General features: G+C 37.3%; 1 protein-coding gene across 5 annotated transcripts in view; it reads left to right on the top strand.

Annotated features, from left to right (window-relative positions):
* LOC115209368 (phospholipid phosphatase-related protein type 1-like) overlaps positions 1 to 19,716 on the top strand; it is a 221,064-nt gene that overhangs the window by 152,908 nt on the left and 48,440 nt on the right. For all 5 annotated transcript variants that reach the window (XR_004998227.1, XR_004998226.1, XM_029777742.2 and 2 more), the window contains exon 3: positions 9,743 to 9,902. Coding sequence is in view for 3 of the 5 variants with exons in the window: in XM_029777742.2 (XP_029633602.1) it covers positions 9,743 to 9,902 (160 nt within the window). In the remaining 2 variants the exon portion in view is untranslated. The remainder of the gene's footprint in view (positions 1 to 9,742; positions 9,903 to 19,716) is intronic.

Here is a 19,716-nt window from a genome sequence, read left to right as displayed (position 1 = left end):
TGATGCTTGTTCTGACAGTTTCTTTCACCAAATAGATAAATTACAAGAATGTAAACAAACCAAGAATGGTTTTTCAAGAAGGGTGTGTATATGTGTGCATGTGTATATGTGTGTGTGCGTGTGTGTGTGTGTACACATGACAGGCTTTACATAGTTTCCATTTATCAAATTCACTCACAAGGCATTGATTGAATAGTAGAAGATACTTGCCCCAGGTACGTGCGGTGGGACTGAACTTGAAATCGAATGGTTTCAAAGCGAGCTTCTTAACCATATCGTTATGCTTTATGAAGTTACAGAGAACTGTTGAACATAATGATTTGTAACTCAGCCACAAAGCCACACATATTTCGGTGGGTGGGAATTTACAAATAACAGAACAATAGAATGAGATTCTGACCTATTTTGAACAGTTCTGATCTTATCAACTCTGTGAGGTGTGGCCCACTTCAGGGTCCAGTCCTTATTACAGTGTGGTGCTTTGTATGTTTCAAAGACCCTGGGATCTATGCTAGTGGAGTACAAGCTCCTCATAGGGTCTCCCTTGCTGGACAGATCAAAGAATAAAGGCCAGGTTAATATGGACCACCTCTTCCCAGAAGTAAAAATGGGTTTGCATTAGGGCCAACACCTCTACCTAGAAAAAAAAAAAAGCAAACTTACAGAAGCATTGACAACTGTTCAAAACCAACAATACCTTGGAGAGGAAGGCCTTATAGCCAAGAGCTAAGGACAATAGAGAAAAGTCATTGATGGCCTTTGCTCTATAGGGAAGGGCTTCAGTAAGATGTAAGGAAGAGTGGAAAAGTTCACCTTGGAAGTTCAATCTCTGTCTTTCTGTCCTTGTACAAATGATAAAATTTATTGTTATTATTGCAGTAGATTATGGTGGCAAGCTGGCAGAATCATTAACATGCCAGGCAAAATGCTTAGTGGCATTTCGTCTGACCTTGTGTTCTGAGTTCAAATTCTACTGAGGTCACTTTACCTTTCATCCTTTTGGGGTCAATAAAATAAAAAAAAAAGTACCAGTTGAGCACTGGAGACAATGTAATCAAGTTACCCCTTCCCCTGGAACTACTGGCTTTGTGCCAAATTTTGAAACCATTATGGCAGTAGATTGGTAGAATTTTTAAAGTATCAGACAAAATGCCTTGCAGTTTAGATCCTCTTGAGATCAACTTTGCCTTCATTTTTATGTCAATAAATTACCCGTCAAATATTGGGGTTGATGATAGCAACTAGCTCTTCCCCACAAATTTCTGGCTTTGTACCTTAAAACAAACCAAAAATAAAAAAACGGTTTTTATTATTATTATTATTATTATTATTATTATTATATTATTTTGTTATTGTTCAGTGGTGAACTGGCAGAATTATATTAGTATGTCAGTCAAAATGCTGTGCTCCATTTCTTCTAGCTTTTTTATGTTCAAAGTTCAAATTCCACTGAGATCAGCTTTGCTTTTCATCCTTTCAAAGTTGATAGAATAAAATACCAACCAAGTACTGAGATCATTGAATCGATTGCCCTAAAAATGTTGGCCGTGTGCTTAAATTAGAAACAATTGTTATTTACATTCATGCATTCATTTTTTTGTGGAGGCGCATGGCTTAGTGGTTAAGGTGTTGAACTCATGATCGTAAGGTTGTGGTTTCGATTCCTGGACTGGGCGATGTGTTGTGTTCTTGAGCAAAACATTTCATTTCACGTTGCTCCAGTCCACTCAGCTGGCAAAAATGAGTAATCATGCGACGGACTGGCGTCCCACCCAGGTGGGGAATTTTTATACCACTGAAATGGGGAAACCAGCCCTTATGAGCCTGGCATGGCTCAAGAAGGAACATTTATTTTTTTATGTATTCATTTTGAAAAATTCCTGATGTAAAATCATTTGTTAAAACAGAGGTTGTTATATTTGGGAAGGGTCATATTTTTTGCCAATTAACTGTACTCTATCTGAAATCTTTCATCACACCTGTGACCTCTCCAGCAAATCTCCATTCCATGTGTCTCCTCCAGTTCTGCTTAGTCCATTCTGTCTTCCTGTAATGTGTTATTATCATTGAGATGATATTTGAACCATAGCACAAAATGCTTTCTTAGCATAAATAAATGTTTTAGTTAAGTATATTTGGGGGCTACAATCATGTCCCTTAGTAACAAGTCACAATAATTTGTGATTTTATAGCAAATATATAGAAACAAAATAAGACCTATGACTATTGCTTACCAGCCACATGGTCTTGGGTTCAGTCCCACTGCATGGCACCTTGGGCAAGTGTCTTCTACTATAGCCTCGGGCCGACCAAAGCCTTGTGAGTGGATTTGGTAGACAGCAACTGGAAGAAGCCCATCGTAAATGTATATATATGCATATGTATGTGTGTGTGTATATGTTTGTGTGTCTGTGTTTGTCGTCCCAACATCGCTTGACAACCAATGCTGGTGTGTTTACGTCCCCATAACTTAGCGGTTCGACAAAAGAGACTGATAGAATAAGTACTAGGCTTACAAAGAATAAGCTCTGGGGTTGATTTGCTTGACTAAAAGTGGTTCTCCAGCATGACTGCAGTCAAATAACTAAAACAAGTAAAAGAGTATACAAAAAAAACCTAACGTATAAAATCACAATTACAAATTAAACCAAATTAAACCAATTAAGATATATAACGAAGAGACAGTTCTTAAAACTAATTGTGTTTATGTTAGACATCATTCTGTTATGGAGCATGTTTATTTATCTCTTTATCAGAGCTGCAGTCCTGACCAAAGGAGAAACCAAAATATAGTGTCTGGCATCTACAATATCGACAAGCACTTTCAATCGTCTCTTAGTTGTGTAATGTTGTTAGCAGAACATCATTCTTTTACATTATGTAGTGAGTTAGTGGCAGGAATGACTGGCCCATATTCTCAGGTATACTCCGGGGTAAAGGCACATGGCTCAGTGGTTAGAGCGTCAAGCTAACGATCGTGAGGTTGTGAGCTCGAATCCCGGACCGGGCTGCGTGTTGTGTTCTTGAGCAAGACACTTTATTTCACGTTGTTCCAGTTCACTCAGCTGTAGAAATGAGTTGCGACGTCACTGGTGCCAAGCAGTATCAGCCCCTTTGCCTTTCCCTAGGATAACATCGGTGGCATGGAAAGGAGAGGCTGGTATGTATGGGCGACTGTTGGTCTTCCATAAACAACCTCGCCTGCACTTGTATCTCAGAGGGTAACTTTCTAGGTGCAATCCTATGGTCTGTGTCGTGACTGAAGGGGGTCTCAGACTCTGGGGTAGGGCTGTCCAGGGAGCTGATTGAGCTCAACCATGTAGTTTCATATGGACCTACAGACTTCTTGATGTCACAATTCTACGAGATGGGAATATTGCTAGTTTAGGATAAACTCTTCAGACACAGGCGTAGGAGTGGCTGTGTGGTAAGTAGTTTGCTTACCAACCACATGGTTCCAGGTTCAATCCCACTGCGTGGCACCTTGGGCAAGTGTCTTCTACTATAGCCTTGAGCTGACCAAAGCCTTGTGAGTGGATTTGGTAGACGGAAACTGAAAGAAGCCCATCGTATATATGTATATATATTTATTTATATATATGTATGTGTGTGTGTATATGTTTGTGCATCTGTGTTTGTTCCCCGAACATTGCTTGACAACTGCTGCTGCTGGTGTGTTTAAGTCCCCGTCACTTAGCGGTTCGGCAAGAGAGACCGACAGAATAAGTACTAGGCTTACAAAGAATAAGTCCTGGGGTCGATTTGCTCGACTAAAGGTGGTGCTCCAGTATGGCCAGTCAAGTGACCGAAACAAGTAAAAGAGTAACACTACCAGCCAAACCTGTCCGTGCACCTATTCAGCATCCGAACTTAATTGACTTAGCATTTTGTTGAGCAGCTATATATTTTTAAGTGGGATGGATCTAATTGATGGTCAAGCACATTGTGGTGATTGTAGTCACCCACTCTGTCCCCCTCTCACTGACAAATATGAATAGATTTCCATTGTCTGATGGCTATTGTGAAAGAGATATTATAATAGACAAGACTGAGCAATTTCAGAACATGTCTTTTCCTATCTAGCCAATCCTTCATCCTAGTTTTTTTTTCAAGTACAATTAGAATAAGGTGAGGCCGGAGAGGGAAGTACTTTCCTCCAATAAATTAACGACAATTAGTGAATGTACCAAATATGACTTATTTTAGTACATTTTGTTGTTGTTGCTGTTGGTGTAATATCCTGACATGTGGACAATAACTTCTTTGGTTATAGATTTACAGTGAGTCAGTCATTGGTTTAATTTATTTCTAATAATTATACCAATCCAAGGTCAAAGGTTAGAATTAAAATGACCACACTTCACCAAAAGTATTCTTTTATCTTTTACTTGTTTCGGTCATCAGACTGCAGCCATGCTGGAGCACTGCCTTGGCTGATCCAGTTTGAACGTATTGCTTTGAATTTCGGTACATATTTTATTGGTTCTTTTGCTGAACAACTAAGTCTCAGGGACATAAACAAGCCCACACCAGTTATTAAGTGGTGGTGGAACAAACACAAAAACACACACACATAAACATGCACACACACACACACAGACACACACACATGCACATACGCATACACACACATATGTGACAGGCTTCTTTCAATTTTCATCCACCAAAGTCAGTCACAAGGCATTGGTTGACCCAGAGCTATTGTAGGGGATACTTGCCCCTGGTACCATGTAGTAGGTCTGAACCTGAAACCATGTGGCAGTGGCAAAATAGCTTCTTAATTACACAATATTTTTATGAAAGTTGACTTGTAAAAAAATTCTCCATAACCACCCATCTTTAAAACTGCTAGTGGAGCCTCTATGTGGTTATGCTACCTGCTAGAAGTAGCAACCAAATCTCCCCCAAATCACATCTTACCATCCTAGATAGAAAGGGAAGAAAATATTGGATAATCTAATCTCTGCTATATTGAAAGCTAGGATGTTTGTGACTACAACCCCTTTGCTCTAAGGCCTCTTAGATCAGGGCTGACCTGGGGCTAAACAACTATATGCTCTCTCTCATGATCATCCTCATCATCAACATCATTATCATCCCTATCAACATTATTCTCATCATCATTAACATTGCAAAGTTTCTAACTAACAGTTTATTTTATGTCAATCAGTAAAAAAAAAATTCAAGCCAAAAAAGAAATTCTAGCATTCTTGAGACTTGTGCTGCTTCAAAATAGACTGTTTTAAAAGACAACAGTGTTGGATTTAGATTCGTAACTGGTTACCGAATTTTAAAATAGAATTCCTGTTTATCCAGATCAGGGCGGTGGTATGTTTGACTAGTGTTTGTTATAAAGAAATTGTAATAAGACCTATCACTGTGATACATAAACAAAGCTATCACAACAATGCGTATACACTTCATAGCTAGAATAGATGTCTAATTGTTTGGGTTATAAGTTGACAGACATGTTTTTCTATAAGGCTGAAATGTCAGATTGGGGTGTGATTGTACAGGTCATTCACAAGCGAAATCTGATCCATTATCTAATTAAGACAAGCTTTTAATTAAGACAGACCTGTGGGTGGCTTTACAAAACATTTGAAGCTGTGGAGTCCCCTAGAATTCGGAATTTAATCTTGTTATTTTTCATTTTAATTTTCCATGTCCTTACAGAGCTGATAAAGTGTGCTAGTATTTAGCCCCAGGTTAGCTATGATCCTTGATCAAGCATGTCTATGACCAAAAGGCATTCAAGTTATGTCCTAACCATGCTATTTTCTTTTTTTTGTGTGTATGTGTGCACATGTGTGTGTGTGTGTGGTGTGTGTGTGTGCCCAATCTAATTGCTTCCTTTTGTAAGAAGATAGCATGTGATTTGTGGGAGATTTGTCTGCTATTTCTGTTAGGTTGAACAAGCATGTAGAGCAGTGATCAGTAAATTTTGTGAGGCGGTGGGCTAGATTTGAGACACATCCGCTCTAGGTTGTTTGCTAAGTACCTGGGTTAGATATTATCCTGTATGGATAGACATTGTCTTAACTCATTGTCTTAACTGGAACGTCACAAGTATTGAGAAAAGCATTGTCGCTGTGAATTCTCTTTCTTTTTCCCCCCTTTATTTTATTTGTTTACTTTTATTTTTTCCTTCTTCTCTCTGTCTTCCCCCTTTTTTCTCTATCACATGACTTTATAAATGAACATTCTGGTGTGTTTAGCTTAATGGCTTACCAATGTATACAGTACATTTCTCTGCCCTAGGGGTCAAGAAGACACTCGGCAAGAAATGGAAACAGAATTGAAAGATGCTAATGAAAATAATGATAACGAGCACTCAGAGAGCACAAACCTCTGCCAAGGCAACACCAACATCCTCTCAACGATTAGCTGGGGATGATTTTTAAAATGAGCATATCTGAAATAAACTCGACTGCTCTAACAAACAAGAATACTAAAAATGAACCTGACCTCTCTTAAAAATTAAGTAAAAAAAACTGGAAAAATAATCCAAAATCCTTGTCTAGTACCTGATCGATCCCAAAATCTAATCAGTCCATGCCAGTCATGAAACCAAACATCACTGGAAGTTTCATCTGAATCCATGCAGTGGTTTTTGAGATTTCTTGTCCACGGACGAACAAACATACAAACAAACACGACTGAAAACAATATCTCCACTAATCCTTTCTACTATAGGTACAAGGTTTGAAATTTTGGTAGAGGGACTAGTTAATTACAGCAACCCCAGTGTTCAACTGGTACTTATTTTATCAGCCATGAAAATATGAAAGACAAAGTTGACTTCCCTGGAATTTGGAATTTAAACTTGAACTCATATCAAAATTTCTTAGGAAATATTTACTTTGTGTGTGCGCATGTGTGTCCACCTTGCATGGGTTACACAGAGATTATTGAAGCAGATTTTCTACAGCTGTATGCCCTTCTTCACAGTCAGACATGTTCTCACAGAAAACTGGAACTGAACGACACTGCTTGTATGACAGTGACAATCATTTACAGCTATCACATGACCTAAAGACAAGGAGACACAAACATACTCATTACCCACACTCACATACACTGCTAACAAATGAGGACAATACTTTCATTTGTTAACTTGTATTGCTATCAAAGGAGAATATTTGCATCCATCACCTTGTTAACCTTTTCATTACCAACTCAGCTGAAACTGCCTCTGGCTCTGTGGTACAAATGTCTTGTTTTCAAAAGTTCTGAATTAAAATCTTCCACCAAACTTTAGTCACAATTTATGTTCCTAAAACTAACTGAATGATAACTAAGTTATTTTACTAAATTCTTTGTTATATCTAAAATTAATTGAAAGAAACACAGAGCATCTCAACAGAAATATGGTAATGAAAAGGTTAAAATATATAACAGAGAAACAATTCTTAACCCTTTTGATACCAACCCGGCTGAAACTGCCTCTGGCTCTGTAGTACAAATGTCATGTTTTCGTAAGTTTTGAATTAAAATCTTCCACCAAACCTTAGTCACAATTTATGTTCCTAACACTAGCTTAATGATAATTAAGTTATTTTACTAAATTCTTTGTTATATTTAAAATTAATTGAAAGAAATACAGAGTATCTCAACAGAAACATGGTAACAAAAGGGTTAAATTGTTTTAGTCTTGAAATTTACATTCTTTACATTCTTCTTTCAAATCCTGCCAAAGTTAACTGTACATTTCATCCATCTTATTGTTTTATTTATGCGCCCTTTTCAAGCCTAGCCAGGCTCATGGGCCCAGTTTCTCGGTTTCTGTGGCGTATGTGTTCCCCCCCCCCCAGCTGGACAGGACACCAGTCCATCGCAACATTACTCAAGAAACAGGAAGAAAGAGTGAGAGAAAGTTGGGGTGAAAGAGTACAACAGGGGTCGCCACCACCCCCTGCTAGAGCCTTGTAGAGCTTTAGGTGTTTTTGCTCAATAAACACACACAACACCCAGTCTAGGAATCGAACCGCGATCCTCCGACTGCAAGTCTGCTGCCCTAACCAATGAGCCATTGTGCCTTCACATTTCATCTATATGGGGGTCAATAAAATAGAATACCAGTCAAATACTGGTGTCAATTTTGATAATTAAATTTAATAATTTAACCAATAACTACTTCTTCCCCATATTTGTGACTTTATGCTTATTTTAAAAACAGTTACTCATTGCAATGTCACTATTGAAGGCTGGGTCTTTGGATATATTTCTAGATGCAGTTACTTGCTACATGTATTTGTTTATTTCTTTCAAACACCCCTAATATTTGCCTGGTTCCTTTACCCCTACCAAGTTACAGTCAAAACTTAATTGATCGATTTAGTATTGGAAAATGACGTTTGGCTAAACATGAAGCAGATACTACAAGTGAAGATTTAACAACTGTCTAGCTAATCAATTTTTAAGATAATAATTTTATGGACTATTAATTTCATCTTAAATGATTAAATAGTGTTTTTAATGTTTATATCTATGTTGTGTTTTGATCAGTTTGATGTCTGTCCTGATCGATGACCTGGTGAATAAGAGCATTATTATCCTGAGAGTGAGTTCCCTTGTTCTAAGCCAAACGAAGTTCTCGATTTATTGCTAATTAATACTTGTGATAATGTGAGATTGAAACAACACTTGTGCTGCTGACAAATAAAAGGAAAGCTTTCATCTGTTAACTTGTGTTCTGTTGTTGACTAATGACAGGAAAGTCTTCATCCATTACTTGTTGTTCTAATTAAATTCATTCCAATATAGCAGACTGAAGAACCATTGAATTTTCATGCAAGGAAACTGCCACTGTCTACTAATGATGACTCATCTGTCAAAATTATATGCCGGTGGGGTGGCATCATTCAAAAGCTACAAGTGTGTGAGGAAGTGCATTGTTACTAGCGGTGTATAACAATATCCAGTACTTTTCTACTCTAAGCACAAGGCCTGAAATTTTGGGGGAGGGGGGGCCAATTGATTAGATCAACCCCTGTATGCAACTGGTACTTAATTTATTGACCTTGAGAGGATGAAAGGCAAAGTCAACCTCGGTGGAATTTGAACTCAGAACATAAAGACAGATGAAATACTGCTAAGCATTTCGCCCAGTGTACTAACACTTCTGCCAGCTCACCGCCTATATAATATCCAATACTAAAGCCTTGTGAGTGGATTTGGTATACATGTGTCTGTTTGTTCCTCCTCCACTGCTTGACAACCGGTGTTGGTGTGTTTACATCCTTTTGACTTAACAGTTCAGCAAAAGAGACCAATAGAATAAGCACCAAGCTTAAAATAAAGCAAGTACTTAGGTCAATTCATTCAATTAAAATTCCTCAAAGTGGTGTTCCAGCATGGCCACAATCTGATGACTGAAACAAGCAAAAGATAAAAGATTAAAAAACAGGTGCTCCCATCCCTGACCTGACCTGATCCTTTTACATGTTCCAGTCATTGCACTACAGCCATGCTGGGGCATCACCTTAAAGAGTTTTTGATTAACAAATCACCCCTAGTACTTATTTTTTTAGCTTTGACACTTATTCTATCAGTTTCTTTTGTCAAATAGAAATTGGTCAAAATTCCAAAAGTTTCAACCATTTTTAAAAATCAATTATCATTTTTTTCTTTGTTTTGATATTTTTCTTTGACTGTTTTTTTCTTTAAAATATGCAATGTTTTGAAATAAATATTTATTTCATCATATAACTTTATGGCTTTTTTTTTTTGTCTTTTGTAGATGGACAAATGTCTTCCCAATGCGACGGAACAACTTTTCTTGTATAGATGCTGAGCTCTCACATTCTTCAAAAGAAAGTCTTTTTGTGGATTTTGCATTTCATGCTGAAGTTTCTGATGAAGCTGTATATTCTTTGAGTGTTTGTGTTCCACCATTTGTGGTAAGTCATTTAGCTTCTTAGTTTGTTTCTTATATTAGAATTGTGGCTTAAATTCACTTCCCAATCCCATGATTTCAGGATCAATCCCACAGCCTGGCAATTTGTACAAGTGTCTTGTCTTCTGCTCTAGAAACTGAAAGAAGCCTATTGTGTATGTGTGTGTGTGTGTGGTAAGAATTTTGCCTCTTAATGCCATGGTTCCAAGTTCAGTCTTCTACTCCAGCCTCGGTCCAACCAAAGCCTTGTGAGTGGATTTGGTAGACGGAAACTGAAAGAAGCCTGTTGCTTATATATGTTTGTATGTGTGAGCCTTTGTGTGTGTATGTGTGAGCCTTTGTGTGTGTGTATGTGAGCCTTTGTGTGTGTGTAAGCCTTTGTGCGTGTGTGTATAAGCCTTTGTGTGTGTGTGTGTGAGCACTTGTGTGTGTATGTGAGCATTTGTGTCTGTGTTTCTCCCCAACCACTTGTTGACAGCCAGTGTTGGTGTGTTTATGCCCCTGTAACTTAGCAATTCAGCAAAAGAGACCAATAGAATAAGTTCCAGGCTTTACAAAACATAAGTACTGGGGGTTGATTTGTTCAGCTAAATTCTTGAAGACGATGCCCCAGCCTGGCCACAGACTAATAATTAAAACAAATAAAAGATAAAAAAAAAACATCCAAGGAACCTATTGGATGTTGCCCAATAACTCAGCTCTATGTGGACTGCTTTCTGCAACAGAAACAGTTGTAAGCTAATGAATATGACTGTGTGACTCCTGTTCTCTTGTCACTTCTTAATTAATATTAAGCCCTGTACTTGCCTAATGCTTTACTCTAAAGTACACGTATATTGAGTTCAAACAACTGGCTGTTAATATTGTTATGCTTAAGTGAAATCATCATCAGTGGAAGATTTATGATAATTAAAAAATAGAAGAGATATACATACATACATACAACAGGCTTATTTCAGTTTCTGGCTGCCAAGTTCACTCTTTAGACTTTGGTTGATCCAGGGCTATAGAAGATACTTGTCTAAGGTTCCCTACTGTGGGACTGAACCCAGTCATGCAGTTGAGAAGCAGACTCCTTACCACACGGCCATACCTTAGTAAAAAACATGAGATATTTATTTGCACATAAATATTTCTGACAGTATTTCTCCTCCCTCCATTATCTCTCCCAAGGGATTAAATTACATAATCAAACACTATGTCCTTAATGAATATATAACCTAAATACTGTAGTAAGCAAGCATAATCCTTCTCTAAAACCATTTCAGTACACTGTACAGACTGAGAAAATCCTATCAGTCACCAATAGCAGAATACAAACAAACTAGAATGGCAGCCAGACCAACTAACTAGGAGGACACTCAGACTGCTAGAAATAGCAGCCAAATTTCCCTTAAATCATACATGATAGTATTCAAAAAATATAAAGGAATGGAGACATATGTATCAAAGATATTGTAGTTTTGAATGCGTTATGCTTTAAAGAAAGGTGAGATGATGACTGCTAGAATGTCTATAATCCGCAGATTTGCTTAGTCAGAACTAACCAGAGATTACACAATAAAAACAACAACAACAACTACTACTACATCCATCAAAGCTTAGACTTATTTAGAAAGTCACAATTTTTTTTTTAGTATATGGGAAGTAATATTAGTTATGTAAACAATGGCTAGACAAAATATACAATCTCTGGTCACCATTTTTTCTTTCGATAATTTACAAAGTAGAAAAGAGGAAATATATCTTCTCCACTTGAGAGATTCTACAAAGTTCTGAGATGGTGTATCAATGCCATTTGCCAAATCATTACAAAAAAAAAACATGTTGTACATATTCCCAGACCTTTGAGGTCATGAGGGAGTATGTAAGATACTTCAATTTGCTTGAAATAACAGCCAAGTCTCCTTCAAAACTTCTCCTTGCTGTCTTTAATAAAAAGAAAACCATAAATGGATACATTAATGTAATCCAAGACATATGCGGGGTGCTGAAAAGTTCCTGGCTTTAAAGGTATTACAAAGGGCTTGGTTGGAGGCCCAACCTTTTGAGATCTTTTACAGGGCTTAGTAAAACTGAAAGACTGCTGCAATAAGTGTGTGAATCAGGGAATGGAATATGCTGAATAAAATCATAATTAACAGATTCTTTTGTATTTTCTTTTACCCAAAGCCAGGAACTTTTAAGCACCCTTCATACTTTATAGTGTTTAGGATGATTATGGCAGAAATACCCTTATTCATAAGGGTTCACCTAGGGTTAAACCGTGTTTATGGCAGCAACAACAACAGTAGTAGTGGAGGCACAATGGCTCAGTGGTTAGGGCAGCAGACTTGTGGTCATAAGTTTCAATTCCCAGACCGGGCATTGTGAGTGTTTATTGAGCAAAAACACCTAAGCTCCACAAGGCTCCGGCAGGGGTGGGAGTGGAGAAACCCCACTGTACTCTTTCACCACAACTTTCTCTCACTCTTTCTTCCTACTTCTGCCACAAAGCAGAGGAACCATGGTGTAACCCACTATGGTGTGCTAAAGTTTCAGACACTAGTCTAGATTGCGAATCCTCTGTACCCCAGGATGGTTCAGCTCTCCACCCGTTAAAAGCCACCATTTATGGAATGAGGATAACAATGTAGCTTTTGCACCCGTGCAGCCACCAGTCTATTGCATGTGGTGGGTGGACCTTCAAGTTGCCACATTCATTCTTAGTAGCTTAGAGTAGGCTCGAATTAGAGATTATTCTTTGTGGCTAATGGTGTGAGTCCTGATTGGAAGAAGAAGAAGAAGAAGAAGAAGCAGACAAAGAAGAAGATGAAGACGACAACAGTTATCTCAATCAAAGTTGTGACTCGTTTATTTTTAACCTTTTTACCATAATTTTGAATATAGGCGCAGGAGTGGCTGTGTGGTAAGTAGCTTCTTTACCAACCACATGGTTCCGGGTTCAGTCCCACTGCGTGGCACCTTGGGCAAGTGTCTTCTACTATAGCCTTGGGCCGACCAAAGCCTTGTGAGTGGATTTGGTAGACAGAAACTGAAAGAAGCCCATCGTATATATGTATATATATATATATGTGTGTGTGTGTTCGTGTGTCTGTGTTTATCCCCCTAGCATTGCTTCACAACCGATGCTGGTGTGTTTATGTCCCCGTTACTTAGCGATAGAATACGTACTGGGCTTACAAAAGAATAAGTCCTGGGGTCGAGATGCTCGATTAAAGGCGGTGCTCCAGCATGGCCGCAGTCAAATGACTGAAACAAGTAAAAGAGTAAAGAGTATAACAAAGAATTTAGTAAAATAACTTAGTTATCATTAAGTTGGTGTTAGGAACATAAATTGTGCCGAAGGTTTAGCGGAAGATTTTAATTTAAAACATATGAAAACAAGACATTTGTACTACAGAGCCAGAGATGGTTTCAGACATGTTGGTATTGAAAGGGTTAAATGTTAAAGTTATAACATAAAGTAAATTGTAACAATGATAGTTGAAAGCTCAAGAAAATGCCGCAGCAGTTTCAATGAAATATAAAAGCAGTTATAATCTCAAGATGTTTATTAAGAAGGGATAAACAATAGTGACATATGAATGTGTGTGATGAGTTAGACAAAGCTACTGTTATCCAAGGTATTAGAGGGGATCAGATAATCTCCAATAGAACATAATCACTAATGTTAGCTGTTAGAAAACTAAATACGTATTGTTGTCAAGAACAGTTTGAACTTAGAATAAAAGAAAGATTGTTTTTGTTAGAGCAATGAATGACAGAATCAGTTGAGTTTCGGATGAGATATTCAGTTACATTAGCTTTATGTTCTTAGTTCAAATCCTTCTTATGTCAACTAAACTTCTTTTTTTTTTTTTAATTTAAAAAAAAAGATATTTTCCATTTGCTGATAAAATAAAGTATTTGACAAATTCTGAGGTTGATGTAATTACCTATATCTCTCCTCAAAATTTCTGTCTCTGTGCCTAAGTTAGAAATCCTTATTATCATTATCATTATTATTATTATTATTATTATTACTTTTTTTTCTTCTTTCAAATTTGCTTCCATTTCTTGCCGAGTGTCTTCCTGACTCCTAGGGCAAAGAAACTCATAGTATACTATTGGTAGGCCATTAAACCAAACTCAATAGTTCGTTCATCTTTTTTTTTTTTTAAAGTTAAATTAAAATTATTATTATTATTATTATTATTATTATTATTATTATTATTATTGAGTGAGAGAGCAGTGCATACCATCAAAGTGACACTGGGGTAAAATATACGAAGCCCAGTATACCCATCATGACTACCCATCTGATAAGAGCACATCAGGCACATGCATCACAACCAAATGTGCGCGTCATGGTGATCCCATATTAAGATAAACAGCGCATGACCTTGCAGGTGGGACCCAGTTAAAATTTTCTTCTGGTCAAGTAACCCATCCCGCTCAAAAGGTCCCTGAATAAGGGTTGTTTAAGGATGTTGAATGAAACACCCATGTTTCCAAAGGTGAATTATCCAAACCTCTAAGAATTCCTTTCAACGCACAGCTATGATGCTCCCCAACTACTACTGCTCGTGGTCAGAGATGCACATATCATCAGCCACTAAATAACATGGTCAACTGGTTATGGTCAAACAACTGACAAGCAAATCTGTGGTATTGAGCAGAATATTTGCTCTAACCCACCTTTTATACCAATACAAAACAATGTCCGTGATAACACTTCCAATCAGTTAAGATCAAAACTAAATTATGCAACTGGTACTTAATTTATTAAGTATGCAGTTATCCAGTACGCAACTGGTACTCAATTTATTAAGCACCAAAATGCTTAAAAATAAGCATTTTGCCCGGCATGCTAACATTCCATAGGCGTAGGAGTGGCTGTGTGGTAAGTAGCTTGTTTACCAACCACATGGTTCCGGGTTCAGTCCCAATGCGTAGCACCTTGGGCAAGTGTCTTCTACTGTAGCCTCGGGCTGACCAAAGACTTTTGAGTGGATTTGGTTGATGGAAACTGAAAGAAGCCCATCGTATATATGTATATGTATGTGTGTGTATGTGTTTGTGTGTCTGTGTTTGTCCCTCTAGCATTGCTTGACAACCAATGCTGGTGTGTTTATGTCCCCGTTACTTAGCGGTTCGGCAAAAGAGACCGATAGAATAAGTACTGGGGTTACAAAAGAATAAGTCCCGGGGTCGAGTTGCTCGACTAAAGGCAGTGCTCCAGCATGGCTGCAGTCAAATGACTGAAACAAGTAAAAGAGTAAAAAGTATAGTTCTAACAAAACTGTGAGAAACTGAGGAGATCTAACAAGGTTGAAATCCCAACCCTTCAGTTGTTAAGCACGCATGTTCTTTGTGTCGCTCCAAGACTGGTTTAGTGCAGAACATACATACTTTACACACATATACACACACACTCGTGTTTATGTTCTGCACTAAACCAATTATTTCCTGTGCAGTAATCTATATGAGTGGATGTTTATTTATATGTGTTGGTATATACATGTGTATGTGCATATATATATATGTGTGTGTGTGTGTGTGTGTCAACCGCATGGTTCCTTGTTCAGTTCCACTGTGTGGCACCTTGGGTAAGTGTCTTCTGCTATAGCCTTGTGAGTGGATTTGGTAGACGGAAACTGAAAGAAGCCTTTCGTATATATATATATATATATGTATATGTATGCATATGTTTGTGTGTCTGTTTTTGTCCCCCCAACATAGCTTGACAACCGATGCTGGTGTGTTTATGTCTCTCACTTAGCAGTTCATCAAGAGAGACCGATAGAATAAGTACTAGGCTTACAAAGAATAAGTCCTGGGTCGATTTGCATGACTAAAGGCGGTGCTCCAGCATGGCCAGAGTCAAATAACTGAAACAAATAGAAGAATAAAAGAATATATATTAAGAAAAAGGACGCAGTCAGAATTTTGGATAATTCTTTATTATCACTTTCGTTCCTTTACGAACTTGTCAAGACAAAATCGAAATGGTAAAAACTGAATGTTTTGTTGTTCATTTATATGAATTGGACATTATTTTGTTTTGTTTAGAAGAGAATATTGTTCTGTTGTTTTTTTTTTGGAAAAAGGGTGAGAGAGAAAGAAAAGAAAAGTGATGGGGTGGTGGTAGATGGTGAGAGAGGTTTCGGGGGACAATCAAGAAAGAGGAGAAATAATAATAATAATAATAATAATAATAAAGGATGGGGAAAGAATAAATAGATAGATAGGGTGAGAGAAAGAGAGATATATATAAGTTCGCTCAGCGGCATCTTTTTAATCCCAGGCAGTCGTTGTAGGTGAATCCCTACATTGTCGGGGAACCCATTCACAAACGCCAGCCGGGCTGCTCTCTCTAGCCCTTCTCCCGCAAACCCGGCCAGAGTCACTAACCTTCTAACTTCTGATGCATAGTCAGGACAATCACGAAAGAAGAGAAATAATAATAATAATAAAAGATGAGGAAAGAATAGATAGAGAGAGAGAGAGAGAGCGAGAGAGAGAAAAACAGACAGACAGAGGGGTTACTTTTCAATTTGGTGTGGTCAATTCATTGAAATTTCATTTCTGTTTTTACCGTTCTGATTTTGTCTTGACAAGTTTATAAACAAATGAAAGCGCTAATAAAGGATTATCCATAATTCTGCCTCCTTTTTCTCAATATTCAATATCTGTACACCTCTTCAAACACTCTACACATGTGTGTGTGTGTGTATATATATATATATATATATATATATATATATAATGTGTGTGTGTGTGTGTGTATGTACACACATACATGATGTCTGTGTGTGTGTATATATATATATATATATATATATATATGTATATATACACACTCATACACATGTATATATATATACACACACACACACACACACATAATCACATATGCAAACAAAGATGCTTTTGGCTTGAAAAGGAAATAAATTAAAATCCTCAGAAAAATATATGAAATTTCTTATTGGCTTTAAGATGGAAAATAACAGGAAATTTCCTAGAAACAACTTGACAGTCTCACACACACACAGATACACACACACACACACACAGATACACACACACACGGATACACATCTTTCTTTAGCTGTCTGTTGTTTCCAGCAATGACCCTCTCAGTGGTGTCATCCTGGAGTGAGCACGTAAGTGTGTGTATAAACAGATTCAAGATCCATATGAATACACACATCCACACACACACACTGTCACATTTATTTGTACATATGTAAATATACACATACATAGATAGTTATACACAGTTAAATTTGTATTTATAACATTATATATATATGCATATATATATATATATATATATATAATATATATATATATATACATATACACACATACACTTGCACACATATATGAATGTGTAAATATAGATGTACATAACTGCATATATACACATTTATACATATATACATTTTATATATAAATACAAGACAAATGCATATATCTACACACATTTGTATGTGTGTGTATATATATATATATATATATATATATATAATTTTAACTTATATATACATACACACAAACATACATACATGCAGGAATGGAAAATGGTTAAAATTTTATATATATGCATACATATATACACACATGCACATATATGCATACACATTAGGCATACATAGATATGCATACACATACACACACACTCATATATATACACACATGTATGTTTAATCATTATTTCATTATTTTTCCCCCTTGTCTTCTCTCTTATTTATTTATACACAAGTTGGATGATTATTTCATTTAAATAAATTTACATTTTGACATTTTCATGTTTTAATGTTTACTGATATATTTATTTCCAGTGTGTCTGCTATAACGTAGTAGTAGTGGTGTTGGTGGTGGTAGTAGTAATGGTAGTGGTTGTTGGGATGGTGATGTATGTAGTGATAGTAGTTGTCGTAGGCAGTGGTGGTGGTGGTAGTAGTAGTAGTAGTAGTAGTAGTAGTAATGGTGGTGGTAGTAGTAGTAGTGGTTGTGGGATAGTGATGTATGTAGTGATAGTAGTTGTCGTAGGCAGTGGTGGTGGTGGTGGTAGTAGTAGTAGTAGTAGTAGTAGTAACAGTGATGGTGGTGATAGAGGTGGTGGTGGTAGTAGTGGTGGTGGTAGTTGAAGAAGTTGTAGTTGTTGTTTTAACAGTAATTATTGTGGTAGGAGTTGTAGTTGTTGGTAGTAGCAGTGGTGCTGGCGGTGGTGGTGGTGGTGTTGATATTGGCATTGATAATAGTGCTGACAATAATAATAGTGGTGATGGCAGTGATAGTATTGTTCTTGTTGCTGTAGTGATGGTTCAGTTGTTGTTATTATTCTTTAGTCCCTTAATCAGTCCTTGCAAGCTACAAGCATCTTGTTTTGATTTTGTTTGTTTTTGGTTGACAGGGAGGTTAATTTTCTGGCATTGTGTTCCTTAAGATCATCATCACCACCATCTACAACTATCAATTCTTTGGTTGTGGGTGGTTCCTCCAACAATTCTTCCCCATTCGTCTCTATCTCTTACTGCTCCCCTTAACCGTCACATCGTCAATCCCGTCATCTCCATCATATTATCAATCCAGTAATTTTTCCAGGCCTTCAGCTTGTTTCACCCCTCTCACCCACCCACCCACCAGGGACTACAATGTCCAGTTTGTCCTTCCTTTTTTAAAACAGCAGAGCGCAAATCGAAATTGAAAGAGACTTGGCTGCTACTTCTAGCATACAGGTGGTTGTGATATGGCCCTTCATTTGCTTGAGATTACTGAGCTGTTGTTGTTGTTGTTGGTGGTGGTGATGATGGTGATAGTGGACAATCCTGATGTGTCTGTCTCAGCTTTTCAGCAGTGTTCAGGAATTTACGTTATGTAATATGGCCTTCCTTGAGTGGGAATTTGGCTGCTATTTTTTGTAGGGCAAGCAACCGTTTTGAGGCTTATAGTAGATAGGCAACATACAGCTTATATACATGCATTAGTCATGAAGATGCAGCATGCAGGCTTATAAAATGTGTGTAGTGTGTGTGTGTATAACATATATGCATGTTAGCATGTGTGTGTGTGTGTGTATATGTGTGTATATGTGTGTGTATATGTGTGTGTATATGTATATTTGCACGTGTGTGTGTATGTGTGTACATGTGTGTTAGTGTTTATTGATTAGCTTCCATCTTACTGGCTTGTTTGCTTGCTTAGAATGGTCAGATCAGATGCATTACCCCTGGCAACACTGCTGCAACCTCAACTTCACTGCATGCATTGATGGGGGAGGAAAGAGAAAGAGAGAGACGAAAAAGTGATTGCATTAGAGAGTAAGGATATATATATGTATGTATGTATGTATGTATGTATGTATGTATGTATGTATGTATGTATGTATGTATGTATGTATGTATGTATGTATGTATGTATGCATTGATAGATGATATAGTGTGAGAGAGGGAGAGAGGCAAGGAAGAAAGATTGATAGAGGGAAAAGCCAACATTATTGAAGAAAGATTGGAGAGGAAGTGAAAGATACAAAATTAGAGAAAGAGAAACAGGGGACAGACATTGGCAAGAATGTGTGATGTATTGAGAGAGAGGGGGAGAGAGAGAGAGAGAGAGAGAGAGAGAGAGAATGGAGACAGAAAGAGAAGAGAGGAAGTGAAAGATGACTTTAAAAAGAGGGGAATGAAAGAGAAAGAAAGTAAAATATAGCTTTGGAAAAAGAGAGAGAGAGAGTGGAACGGTGAAAAGGGAAGTGATATATATATATATATATATATATATCATGAGAGAGTGTGAGATATATCATATCTTATAGATAGATAGACAGA

This window comes from Octopus sinensis, linkage group LG3 (assembly GCF_006345805.1).
Source record: "Octopus sinensis linkage group LG3, ASM634580v1, whole genome shotgun sequence".
Taxonomy (NCBI): Eukaryota; Metazoa; Mollusca; class Cephalopoda; order Octopoda; family Octopodidae; genus Octopus; species Octopus sinensis.
Note: the sequence above shows the minus strand (reverse complement) of the source record. Positions and strands in the feature narration are given on the sequence as shown.